The following is a 13,007-nucleotide window of genomic DNA, read 5'->3' on the forward strand; positions in this document are numbered from 1 at the left end:
TAACGTTTACATGTATGCCCTGCAGGAAACTAAGCGAGGCAATCTCATCACCTTCCTGACCAGGTATAGGTCAGGTGGCACGCCCTTGCACTTCGCAACGCCGCGTGTGACCAGAAGAGCATTGCGGGCCGTCGCTCGGAGGGGTCTCAGCCAGCCGCAGCTCTAGGCTCCCCCCGGCTCTACAGTGTTGACAAGGCCGCTACCCGCCGGTGGGTTTTGGCAGTCAACACTACTGTAGCCATTTCTAGAACTATTTATTCTGCATGCGCATAATGCGTCCTTCCTTATCTTGTAGGACGGCCATGCCACACTTGGTTTCTTTTTTTTCATGAAATAGTGAAGTAGTATGCTCAAATGTTCAATAGACGCAGAGAAGACAGGATTTACCTTCTCGTAACTCTTGAGCATTTGGATGAGTGCATGAGCACGTTTCACACCCATTCCAGGTAACGATGGAAGATAGTCACAGCCACTTAAAATACACATCTCTAGCAACATTTGTTTTGTGAATCCATTCAAGTCCAACTCCCTGTTTCGTTCTAATCGTGTAATCTGGAATTCAACACCTTGCCCAAATTTGTCCATCTTAAAAATAATCTGCACGTTACAAGAAGATACATAAAAATTAGAATACAAAGAATGCTCTCACAGGAGGCAGTCATCCAACTACCAAACATGATACCAGGGTAATAAAAAGAAAGATTCTGGAAGTTGATGGCAGAAAAAGGGTTGTAGCAGTGCGCTTACTCTAGAACAACCAAACGGTATCAAATCTGAATCCTCGGTAATTACAGCATCAACAAGTTTGTTTACAGATAAGAATGTCATTTGTGCATCTGCTTCATAAGGCGCAACAATATAATCAACCTTTTCTTGCTTCAGTACCTGCATTGCATGATGCATAGCCAAATAAACGTTCACATTCTGGTAGAAACTGCTTCAAATAAGTGGTAACTAAGTATGATGGTAACCAGCTGATAGCAATACATGGAATTTGCATCTGTACCTGGATCAGATCAGAAGCAATTTTAGGCGTAATGTCAACAGCTTTCTGATAACACTCATAAGCAGCACGTGAGTTCCCAGCTGCTTCATGTTCCCTGGCACGCTCAAGATTTTCCTTTCGCGACCTGAACAACAGCATGGTTAGCATCCAGTAAATAATACTGCAACACGGAACACATAACGAGGTCTGTACCAAAAGTGAACCGGAAGCTCCAGCCTCCTCGCGGATTCTAGGAATCAGGCGGGAACCTCCTGGCCATCCTTCGGCCGGCGTAGACGATCAGACCAGAGTGGAGCAAAAGTTCACTATATACCAAAAAAAATCAATTGCAGCCACCTGACGCACATACCTATTTCTATAGAAAAAGTGAACTGTAAGCTCCAGCTTCCTCACGGATTCCAGGAAGCAGGCACCTCATGCCCGTCCTACGGCCGGCCTCGACGAACCAGACTGGCCTCGGGCGTCGTCTCCTGGTCCTCCCCAACCTTCTATGTGGCAGAACTATCCGCTCCTCGCCGGCCAGGGCCGGCTGCTCCGGCTCAGACTGGTCCTGCCTGATTTGCCCCCGCAGAGTTGTGGAGGCATGAGGAGGAGGCGAACGCACGGGTGAACTCCCCGACCTCCTATGTGGCACGGCTGCCCCTGCTCCTCGCCGGTCAGGGACGGCTGGTACGGCTCCGACCGGTTCCGCCAGGCGCGCCGCCGCTAAGTCAGGGAGGCCGTGGTGAGGGTGGAGGGGAGTACACGGGGCTGGTGAGAGAAAAGGCATCACAGGATATTTTGCCCACGATGAGATCTAGGTTTTACCGTTCCGGAAGACGATGAGGTCGACGCAAACGAAGAGGGTTCGTTGCCTCACACTGCCTGACTGCTGGTGGTTGGCACCGGTCGAGAGGAGGAAGGCTGACACATACTGTGTCTCCCGTGCAAGATCTCGAGAGAAAAAAGAGATGAGGCGCCGCCGCCCCGTTCCTGCCCTGGCCACGGCCACCCCGTTCCATTCCGGCCGCCACCGGTGGGGCTCTTGATCTCGTCGATGCGCGGCCGCCGCCAGTCTCCCACTGGCCGCCTCCTCTTCTCCCCGAAAACGATCTCTTTCAACCCGACGGATCCGCTGCTCGGCCGTCCCTTCTCCAGTCCTCCGGTCGTCCCAACTAACAAGCAAGTGATGTGCTGGTGGTAGGAGGCGGCGGATTGGGCGGAGAAGATGGGCAGCGGATTGGGGAAGGAGCGAGAGGAGGCGGGGATTCGCGGAGGAACAGGAGGCACGATCTAGGGTTTTCACTGCCCCACGCGCGCAGGAGAAATAAGGTGACTCGGACGAGCGGGCGTGGCTGCCTCCGACGGTGGCCCGCACACACAACTGGTCCCATAAGTCATTGGGTCGTTTGGACAAGCAAAAGGTGATAAAACAATTACCATATCCGACGGCTGAGATGAAAAGCGGGATTGAGAAGTTACTGTGCTAGTGAAACGGACGGACACGATGGATTTGCCCCTTTCAGATGGCCTGGTTGGCCGGGTAGTCTAGGAACATTTATAGAAGTAATAGAAGAGAGGAGCGCATCGAAGAGGACAAGCTAGCTCGAGTTCCTGATTTCGACCTTTTCCGTTCCCGACCAGCAAATTCGAGGACCCTCGCCTCGGGCCAGCGCGCGGCTACCTAGCTACCACAGAAAGCGGTTCGGCGATCCGCCTTCGAAGCACCGGAGGCATGAAGCTTCGTCCGGCCGTCCTCGGCCTCCTCCTTCTCCTCGTCCTTGTTCTAAACCCCAATGGCGCGGAGGCCCGGCCTGCCCCTGCCGGCGGCCATCCTCGAAGAAGCTATCGAGCTACGGCTTCTTCGTCTTCGGGGATGACTTCGCCGACAACGGGAACCTCCCTCCTAACGGACCCCGTCACCCAGATGTCGCGGCAATGGGCCTACCCCTACGGCTCCTCCTACGTTGACGCTGACGGAAACCCGCGACCAAATACTCCGTCGGGACGCTTCTCCAACTACCAAATCCAATCCGATTTCATCGGTAAGCATTATAATTCCCTCATACTCACTCATGTGATATACAGTACCTAGCTAGTAGACTAGTACGTGCGTCATAATTAACACTGCGTATTCCTTTATTTCTACGTACGTACCTGCAGCAACGATCTTGGGGCTCGAGGAAGCACCTCCGGCGCATGCTCTAACGGCGGAGAAAACCTGCGACCCGTCTGGCATGACCTTCGCCTATCGTCGGCGCTGGCGTATTGGATAGCTCGTCGACGCACAAGGTCCCCACCCTTGCCAAGCAGGTCGACACTTTCAGGAAGATGGTCAACGACGGGATCATCTCTGAGCAGCAGCTCGGTCGCTCGGTGGCCCTCGTGGCCGTCTCCGGCAACGACTACCGCGGGAGCTCCAGCAACATTGGCCTAAGCACCCCCAACGATGTGAGTAGCTAGCAACAGTTCAAAGCATGCATACATAGATTTCAAATGACTATTTTGTTTGTGCATCTTAACTAATGTGCTAACTTTTCATGTATATATGCAGATCAATGCTTATATTGGGAGGGTGACAAAGGAAATCGCAGCCAACGTGGAGCAGTTGCAGAAGCTAGGGGTGACAAAGGTTGTCGTCAATAACTTGCACCCCGTCGGATGCACACCATTGCAAACACGGACTAACAACTACACCGCCTGCGATGTCTTCGGAAATTTGGGTGCATCCGTCCATAACAGTAACCTCAAACAAACGATGGAGGGCAAGAAAAATGTCCACGTTGCCGACCTCTACACCGCCTTCAGTAATATTGTGGATACAGCCCCAGGTATGTACATACATGCATGCATGTACAAGTGCCCAAAGTATTATTTATAAGATTTCAGATATATAGATGGATTTGAATGTGCGTTTGCGGCTGCCTTTAAACTTTCTTTTATTTATGTACACGCAGGTAAAGGCCAGGAGCTATCTAAACAATTCAAGCGCAAGCTTTCGCCGTGCTGCGAAAGTTTTGATTCAAACGGTTACTGCGGACAACAAGGCGATTCCTCGGAGCTTCTCTACACTGTGTGCGACAAGTCCAATAAGTTTTTCTACTGGGATGACATGCACCCGACACATGCAGGGTGGGAGGCAGTGATGAAGCAATTGGAAAAGCCTTTGAGAGAGTTTGTTGTTCAAGACTAGACTAGATAGGTTCCATGATATTCGTAGAGCTACCGATGCAAGCTCAACATCTTCTAATTGTTTTTCTAGGATTGCAGCTTACTTAGTTTGGAGTATATTTTTAAAGCTAGGCTATGGGTTTTCTTGTATCTGAAGTCAATATGTTCTTTATTTACGTGACTTTGTCTACTTTTGTGATATTTTTTAGGGAGGGGGTGGACCAGAAACCTATATGTTTAACATTTTTTTGAAATTTTTGTTCACAAAGAAAACTATTTAAAATTAAATATTACTCTATTGTAGTTGCCAAGAAAAAAATCTTTCGGATCAAATTAATTGATGATGCCATACACTTGTCCAATGTAAATATACTCCTAAGTTGCACTAATTAATTTAAACCGATAGTTTCTTTACCTACACGTCCCATAAGTTCAAATGAAACCATGAAACCAATTGGCCGTATGGGAACTCAAAAAGCTGCCCGCCGAATATTAGGATATAGAAATTCACCAACTTGAAGTTTCCATGTGGTACAATCGACTACTCTACATACCTAATTTGTCCTAATCGCACGCCCGCACCTAAATTTTTTGATGATCAAGACAAATACCATCATTGCTCCAGGGTCTATCTAAATATTGTATCTTCCTCTTTACTTACAAAATGTTCTAGTCTCTTCTCACTTGGTTAAAAATTTAATCTCGGTTTATCAATTTGCTCGTGATAACTTTGTCTCAATTGAATTTGATCCTTCTAGTTTTTCAGAGAAGAACCTAGCTGCGAAGACCCTTCTTCTTCGTTCCAATAGTGACGACGATCTATACCCCTATTCGGATCCAAGACACCTTCATGTGTGACATTCTTCGTTACAACAACTTCAGGCATAAATGACTTGAGAATGCTAGCAAATCTTAAATTTCTCATTTACAATTAGATTTTCTTGAAACATTTAATAATGATACCGCTAGTCGCTCACCACTTTGTGAGGAATGTCAACTTGATCTCCAACCTTGCACTACCTTTCCCCACATGCACATCTCATAGCTCCGTTGCATTCCAACTCATACATTGAGACTTGTGGACATCTCCTATTGTTAGTTTTGATCACTCAATTTCATGTCACTATCCAATGCTTGCAATGTGACAACGATGGAGAATTTCTTACTAGTAATTTGCATGATTTATTTCCCTCTCATGGTGTGTTTCCTTCCGTATCTCCTGCCCTCACACCTCCCCTCAAAATGGCAAAGTTGGATGTAGTTTGGGCACCACAAATTACATAATTCGCACCCTCCTAATCCAAAGCGAACTTTACCCTCCACTTTTTGGGTAGAAGCCCTCCAAACCGCAACAAACCTCCTTAACCTTCGACCATCCTGCACCATCTCTGACCACACGCCCATTACCGTCTCTACGGTGTACACCCCTCTTGTGATCATTTGCGTGTTTTTTTGGTGCTTATGCTATCATAATCTATATGCCACAACCGATCAAAAAATAACTTCGTGCTCTACAAGTGTGTTTTCTTAGGCTATTCCGGTGAGCACACTTCAAATCGTGTCAAACAGCACCAAAATGTTCACGAACTTGAGCTTTCGCTACTTCTGTACAAGTATTGAATCAAATAGAATTAGAGTTTGACTGAATGTAAGTTGTCCGAAAAAAATTCTACGTTTGTCCAGACTTCCATAAGTTTGCAGATCCACCACTATATGATGTGTAACGGTGTTGTAGCGGGCAATTGACACCACTATGTTGTGTAGCGGTGCTCGACCAGGCATGGCCCTAGTTGTATCCATTTCTGTCTTGTTTCTGCTAATTAACTGGAAACGTTTCTCATCTTCATATCTTATTCCCGACGGCAGTAGGGATCTTGAAAGATTAGATTTCTCTAGGTATGATCCTTTAGAGTTTGCTTCGCCAGATCAAGTTTGGATCTTTTCTTGTAGTTGTCGCGAGACGGATTATCCTCACAATATTAGTCCCGGCTGTTAGGTTCTTTACAATGATGATTCGTCCTCTTGGCTCTTCAGCGACGCTAATCACGTTATTCGGTTGTTTTTCTCTATCATATAGTGTTGGTACTCTTGCCAATATTAATTGACTAGTCCAATGATTGCGAGCAGGATGTAGTCTTATCATTGCGGCTCAAATTAAAATTAAGGAAAACCTTGCTTGGTATCTATCTTTGGCTACATTCAGAAAAATACAAGATTATGTTATGAAAGAAAAAAAGAGTTTGAAGACCTGAAAGATTTGTTCCTTTCGTTTTGACTTAAATATTTTGTAATTGTTAAAAATAGCTTGTGTATCTCTATCATATACTACTAGTGGAATGCCCGTGCTTCGCCACGGCTTCCTCGTTTATTCTAGTGCCACACACATGTTACACGTGCAAACAATGCACATAAATATTTAAGTAGATAAAAAATCATATAGTATTTAAAAATATTTAAAATTGACTTCACATAATTTAATCCAGTGTGTATAAAATGCAAGTACATACATATTATCCCTCATTTTAAGAGACATTCTCCCTCAACGCGCCTAAGGTATTCTCGCACAACATTATGAATGCCTGACGGTGTCACACCTCTAAGAGATTACAAACAACACACCACCCATGTTTTCCTCTCTCCCGCAAACTCCCTGAACTAAAAATCAGGGCGCAAGCTTTAACAACCATCCCCGTACCACAAAAAGAAGGAGAAAATCTAGCGCAAGGGAGAAGAGAAAATCAGCTGCATTCCACGTGCTTACGCCCCATCGATCAATTTTTGTTTTTTACCAAAGAATGGATTCACCGATTAATCTCAACAAACCATATCTAACAGGGGAAGTGCTGAGCGTCTCCCGGGGGATCAAATCCCTCGATCCCCGGGGTCACCAACCGTTCGATCGGGGAAACCCAGTGCGCGCCTTCGTCCGATCAACAACACGCATCCAAGACATTTTCTCCAACCTCCATCACGTGGGTGGACCCGCCATTCACATGCCCGGAACGAAAGAAATCCGGTCGTCGTCTCCACGAGCACATCGACCTCCCTGATGCTGCAAGCCTGCAACTATTGTGTCGCTAGCGTTAACTGGTTTAGGGTTTAGGGTTTAGGGTTAGGGGATCCACCCTTTGATGTGCCTCTCTCCCCACTAACCCCGCCACCACACACAACACACCGTGCGCAATACGCTCACGGGTGAGCGCGTGAGCGCACACACCCGGTCCCATCCTAGCGAAGCTTTCCCAAGCGCTCCCCATTGCTCTCCTATCGATCCCTCACCCCGTCGCCTGGTTCCTCAGAATGGAGGCTCTCACAAAACAACAACGCCATGAGCTCCTTGTTTCCATGTCCCAGCGGCCCTCGAATCCTACAGACTGGCCACCACCCGTAGCTCCATGCAGCAGGCTCGAGCCGCGCGTCTCGTAGCGCTGCTCACCCCTCGGTCAAACCCCATGAATGATGCATCTCGCACCCTCGCCCCACCATAGCGTCACGCCTCCGCCAGGTTCCTGGAGTGACCTGCTTCACTCTTACCATGCTGCCCTTGGATCCATCCCCGCCGCCGCTCAATGGCTCGATCCTATGTTGCCGTGATCTCTTTTATACGGCGATGGGAGTAAGGTAGCGTGCTCTGCGTTGATTTAATTTTTCCTTCTCTCTCTGGTTTGTTCGTTTCGTGTGATATGCGCTTTCTTTTTTCCTTCTCCCCATGCTCACTTCCAGATGATAGGAGTTCTTTGCCAGCACGGTCAGACAACGAAACTTTGCTCGGTCACCACGTAGCTTTGACCCTGTTTTTAACGTACTAAACGAACTTTTTGACGTACAAAGTTTTTAACCTAGTATTTTTACCAGCCGACACCACCGATTATAACTATATTTTTTACCAATATACGATGAGTATCACTATATTTTGGTAAAGGTACTCGGGAGTCATAAGAAACAATTCATAGTCGACCGAGAGGGAATCTAGTTTATTCAGTCTAAGAGCCTAAGTGCCTAACATTACCAAAATGTTGCATTAGACCACTAATTGCCTAACTCACAGTAACAAATCAATGAGAACCAAATGAGGGAAAGAAACTTCTACAAACATTAAGTGCCATCATTCATAGATAGGTAAATTGATAGCGTACAGAAGAAACCCTGTAGGCTTTCACACGTGATGGATCTTCTTTTTTCCGCAGCAGTTATGCTTCAGCCTAGTAATTTGCTATGATGCTCGTTATGGGAGAAAATGTATGAGCGGTGGCCTGCTTGCCCTTGTCGACGCGGACCATCGATGAACGATTCTGCGCCAGCACTGTGCCCACGAGCGTGGACGTGGCGCCAGTCTCAGCCATCGCTACGCGGTCGCCGTAGCTCCGGTGCGCCGGGACCATCAGCACGTACGTGGCCTTCTCCTGGCACCCAGCCTTGTCGGACCATTTGAGCACGCTCTGGTGGACGGCCGACGGGCACCGCGTCCGGGACGCGACTCCTCGCGCGCCGGCCCTCGGGACAGGCGGCCACGATGTTGCTAAGTGTCGCGAGGGCCCAGTTCAGCCCGGACGTGTCCCCGGTGACGGTGCCAGTCCCGTGGCCAGCAGGTGCGGAGCGTTCACCGACGCGATGGAGAGGCTCAAGATCGAGCGCAAGGCGTCGTGCCGCACCTACTCGGGACAGGAGGTTGCAGCGTGAGTGCCACCGGGTTGGAAGGTCCTGTTGTGGCATCGGAATGGATGATCATTTGAGCATTGAGATTTGATTAGTTCAACAAATGTGCTAGGTGCGGAGAGGAGGCCATAGAGATAGGGATTAGAGTAATCACGTACCTTAACTTTCTGACCGAAGCAAAAGGGCCGATCCACAATATGAGGAGAAAATTCCGTGGTTGTTTGCGTGCGTGAAACGGGAGGCGGAAAGGGTGCGCGGTGGTATATTTTGGTATATTGACGTGGGGGTATTATTGTCCATCCTGAAAATGTGACACCAGGCATTCACCAGTTTGCTCTTAATAGTAGAGATTTGTTAGTATTATAAATATAGGGAGTATTGACTGTTAACAAAATTGGAAACATTTCTCTTCTTGATTAATGAAAAAAAAAACTTTTTTTTGCCTTGTCATCGGTTTAAGAACAAGTTCAAAGGAGAAAGCCCAAAAATCAAAAAAAAAAGGAGAAAACCCGAAGGGTCCACCATATGCAATATAGTTTATTGGAACAGCCTACTCGCCATATTCCTAGAAGAAGAAAAAAAAACTTGTGACATCACACTGCGAGCAGCCACGCTGATACTTCAGTTCGTGTCAAACAGGACCAAAATGTTCACGAACTTGAGATTTCCCTACTTCTGTACTTAATCTGGACAAGTATTGATATTGAATCAAATAAAATTTGGGCTTAATTGAATGTAATTTGTCCGAAAAAATCTACGTTTGGCCAGACTTCCATAAGTAATAAGTTTGCAGATCCACCATTATGCTGTGTAGCGGTGTTCGAGCGGGCGTGGCACTAGTTGTATCGATTTTCTTCTGGTGTTTGCTAATTTTTTTTTTTTGCGAGAAGAAACAGGTAATATTAAACCAGAGTCCTTACAGAACAGTCCCTGAAAAATAAGAAAATTACAACCCAGTCCAGAAGGACCTCAACGTCGTCGTCGCCGAAGAAGACGTGCCGCTGGCGCGCCGCCGCCGCTCCTCCTCTGAAACCTTGGATTGGAAGGAGTCCCATGGCGGACGGGAAGTCGACGGACCTCAGCTCCGAAAGCCTCCACCCCGCAACGCCGCCATCACCCGCCGCTTCCGAATCTTCAACAACCGGAGTCGCCGCTCCTCGAACTCCGGCACGGGAAGGAGGCGCACCACAGCTCCACCGAGCCGCGAGCGCCAGGAAGGAGGCCGGGCCGCGGCCGCGCTCCTGAGAGCACCACCACCGGTGAGGACGCCCGCCTCCGCAAAAGGCCACACCGACCGCGCCGCCGTCACCAAAACGCCGCCAGCAAGCCACCTACGGGAACCTACACTATGTACACGCTGGGATCCGGCGATTCCCCGCCCTCCCGCCGCCGGAGCGGCCGCCGGAGGAGAGGAATCGACCGCGGCGGCGAGGTGGTTCGCGAGGGGAGTTTCAGAAATCGTCTATCTGCACTGTAGCGGGAGATAGGGTTCAGCCAAGGCCGTTTCTTCTGGTGTTTGCTAATTGACTGGAAATATTTCTCTTCTTGATTAACAAATAAACTTTTTAGCCTTCTCATTGCCTCATCGGTTAATTTGAACGAGTTCAAAGGAGAAAGCCCCAAGGGTCCACCGGATGCAACGATGGTTGTTTGCTTGGCTAGTGGAATCCGTCTCCGACTGTGCTGTACATCCCTGGCGCGTATCTGTGACTCTGTGCCCGATACTGTACGCACGTCTAGCTATGGTTTCCGATTCCGACCGATAACGCGAGTCCGTTTACGACTTCACCTTGCTGGTGTTTGAGCTTTGCGTTGCTGGTTCCATAAATAGAAGAGAGGAGCGCATCGAAGAGGACAAGCTAGCTCGAGTTCCTGATTTCGACCTTTTCCGTTCCCGACCAGCAAATTCGAGGACCCTCGCCTCGGGCCAGCGCGCGCCTACCTAGCTACCACAGAAAGCAGTTCGGCGATCCGCCTTCGAAGCACCGGAGGCATGAAGCTTCGTCCGGCCGTCCTCGGCCTCCTCCTTCTCCTCGTCCTTGTTCTAAACCCCAATGGCGCGGAGGCCCGGCCTGCCCCTGCCGGCGGCCATCCTCAGAAGAAGCTATCGAGCTACAGCTTCTTCGTCTTCGGGGATGACTTCGCCGACAACGGGAACCTCCCTCTAACAGACCCCGTCACCCAGATGTCGCGGCAATGGGCCTACCCCTACGGCTCCTCCTACGTTGACGCCGACGGAAACCCGCGACCAAATACTCCGTCGGGACGCTTCTCCAACTACCAAATCCAATCCGATTTCATCGGTAAGCATTATAATTCCCTCATACTCACTCATGTGATATACAGTACCTAGCTAGTAGACTAGTACGTGCGTCATAATTAACACTGCGTATTCCTTTATTTCTACGTACGTACCTGCAGCAACGATCTTGGGGCTCGAGGAAGCACCTCCGGCGCATGCTCTGACCGCGGAGAAAACCTGCGACCCGTCTGGCATGACCTTCGCCTATGCTGGCGCTGGCGTATTGGATAGCTCGTCGACGCACAAGGTCCCCACCCTTGCCAAGCAGGTCGACACTTTCAGGAAGATGGTCAACGACGGGATCATCTCTGAGCAGCAGCTCAGTCGCTCAGTGGCCCTCGTGGCCGTCTCCGGCAACGACTACCGCGGGAGCTCCAGCAACATTGGCCTAAGCACCCCCAACGATGTGAGTAGCTAGCAACAGTTCAAAGCATGCATACATAGATTTCAAATGACTATTTTGTTTGTGCATCTTAACTAATGTGCTAACTTTTCATGTATATATGCAGATCAATGCTTATATTGGGAAGGTGACAAAGGAGATCGCAGCCAACGTGGAGCAGTTGCAGAAGCTAGGGGTGACAAAGGTTGTCGTCAATAACTTGCACCCCGTCGGATGCACACCATTGCAAACACGGACTAACAACTACACCGCCTGCGACGTCTTCGGAAATTTAGGTGCATCCGTCCATAACGGTAACCTAAAACAAACGATGGAGGGCAAGAAAAATGTCCACGTTGCCGACCTCTACACCGCCTTCAGTAATATTGTGGATACAGCCCCAGGTATGTACATACATGCATGCATGCACAAGTGCCCAAAGTATTATTTATAAGATTTCAGATATATAGATGGATTTGAATGTGTGTTTGCGCTGCCTTTAAACTTTCTTTTATTTATGTACACGCAGGTAAAGGCCAGGAGCTATCTAAACAATTCAAGCGCAAGCTTTCTCCGTGCTGCGAAAGTTTTGATTCAAACGGTTATTGCGGACAACAAGGCGATTCCTCGGAGCTTCTCTACACTGTGTGCGACAAGTCCAATAAGTTTTTCTACTGGGATGACATGCACCCGACACATGTAGGGTGGGAGGCAGTGATGAAGCAATTGGAAAAGCCCTTGAGAGAGTTTGTTGTTCAAGACTAGATAGGTTCCATGATATTCGTAGAGCTACCGATGCAAGCTCAATATCTTCTAATTGTTTTTCTAGGATTGCAGCTTACTTAGTTTGGAGTATATATTTAAAGCTAGGCTATGGATTTTCTTGTATCTGGAGTCAATATGTTCATTATTTACGTGACTTCGTCTTCTTTTGTGATTTTTTTTGGGTTCATCGTCACGTGTACACCAAATATATGTTGGAGGCCCACTTCCGTACACCTCCTCCTTCCCCTTCAAACTCAAACATATCAATGGTTGAGATCGCTCTTTACCCCTTCGCAAGCTTAATTACAAAGTGGTATCGGACATTCTGAGCTCCTGGTATATCTTGGGAGGGTGATATACCCGAAACCTATATGTTTTAGCTTTTTTTTTAAATGACCATAAATAAAAATGTTCACATAATGAATACTACTCTACTATAGTTGCCAAGAAAAAAAATATCTCCGGCTCAAATTAGTAGAGGAAACCATATACTTTTCCAATATAAGTATACTCCTAAGTGGTGTGAATTAATTTGGGCGTAAGGGGTTTTACTTTTTTTTACCTATTAGGCCTATGAGCCCAAATGAGACCATGGAACCAATTGGCCATATGGCAACTCAAAAGGCTGCACCTGGGACATTAGCAGAGATATAGAAATTCACCAATACTTAAAGTTCCCCGGTGGCACACTCGCGTGTGTGATTTGTCCTAATCCCACGCATGCACCTAATGTTGTTGATGACCAA

At 48.1% G+C, this 13,007-nt stretch overlaps 1 protein-coding gene and 1 pseudogene across 1 annotated transcript; both read left to right on the forward strand.

The window, feature by feature from the left end:
* The first annotated feature begins 2,912 nt into the window (after positions 1-2,912).
* LOC124689155 lies at positions 2,913-4,178 on the forward strand (annotated as a pseudogene).
* A 6,627-nt stretch (positions 4,179-10,805) lies between these two features.
* LOC124685899 (GDSL esterase/lipase At5g03600-like) lies at positions 10,806-12,261 on the forward strand. Its single transcript, XM_047219922.1, has 4 exons — positions 10,806-11,115; positions 11,234-11,520; positions 11,624-11,900; positions 12,026-12,261. Exons 1-4 carry the CDS (start codon positions 10,806-10,808, stop codon positions 12,259-12,261), a joined length of 1,110 nt encoding a protein of 369 aa, XP_047075878.1.
* Positions 12,262-13,007: the final 746 nt, after the last annotated feature.

The sequence above is a fragment of the Lolium rigidum genome, chromosome 2 (genome assembly GCF_022539505.1).
Source record: "Lolium rigidum isolate FL_2022 chromosome 2, APGP_CSIRO_Lrig_0.1, whole genome shotgun sequence".
NCBI lineage: Eukaryota > Viridiplantae > Streptophyta > Magnoliopsida > Poales > Poaceae > Lolium > Lolium rigidum.

Excerpts from the sequence above, each read along its gene's own strand:
- LOC124685899 (XM_047219922.1), top strand. The coding sequence starts at position 10,806 with ATGAAGCTTCGTCCGGCCGTCCTCGGCCTCCTCCTTCTCCTCGTCCTT. Across the intron at positions 11,116-11,233 it reads AATCCAATCCGATTTCATCG|CAACGATCTTGGGGCTCGAG; the intron begins GTAAGCATTATA and ends ACGTACCTGCAG. Across the intron at positions 11,521-11,623 it reads GCCTAAGCACCCCCAACGAT|ATCAATGCTTATATTGGGAA; the intron begins GTGAGTAGCTAG and ends GTATATATGCAG.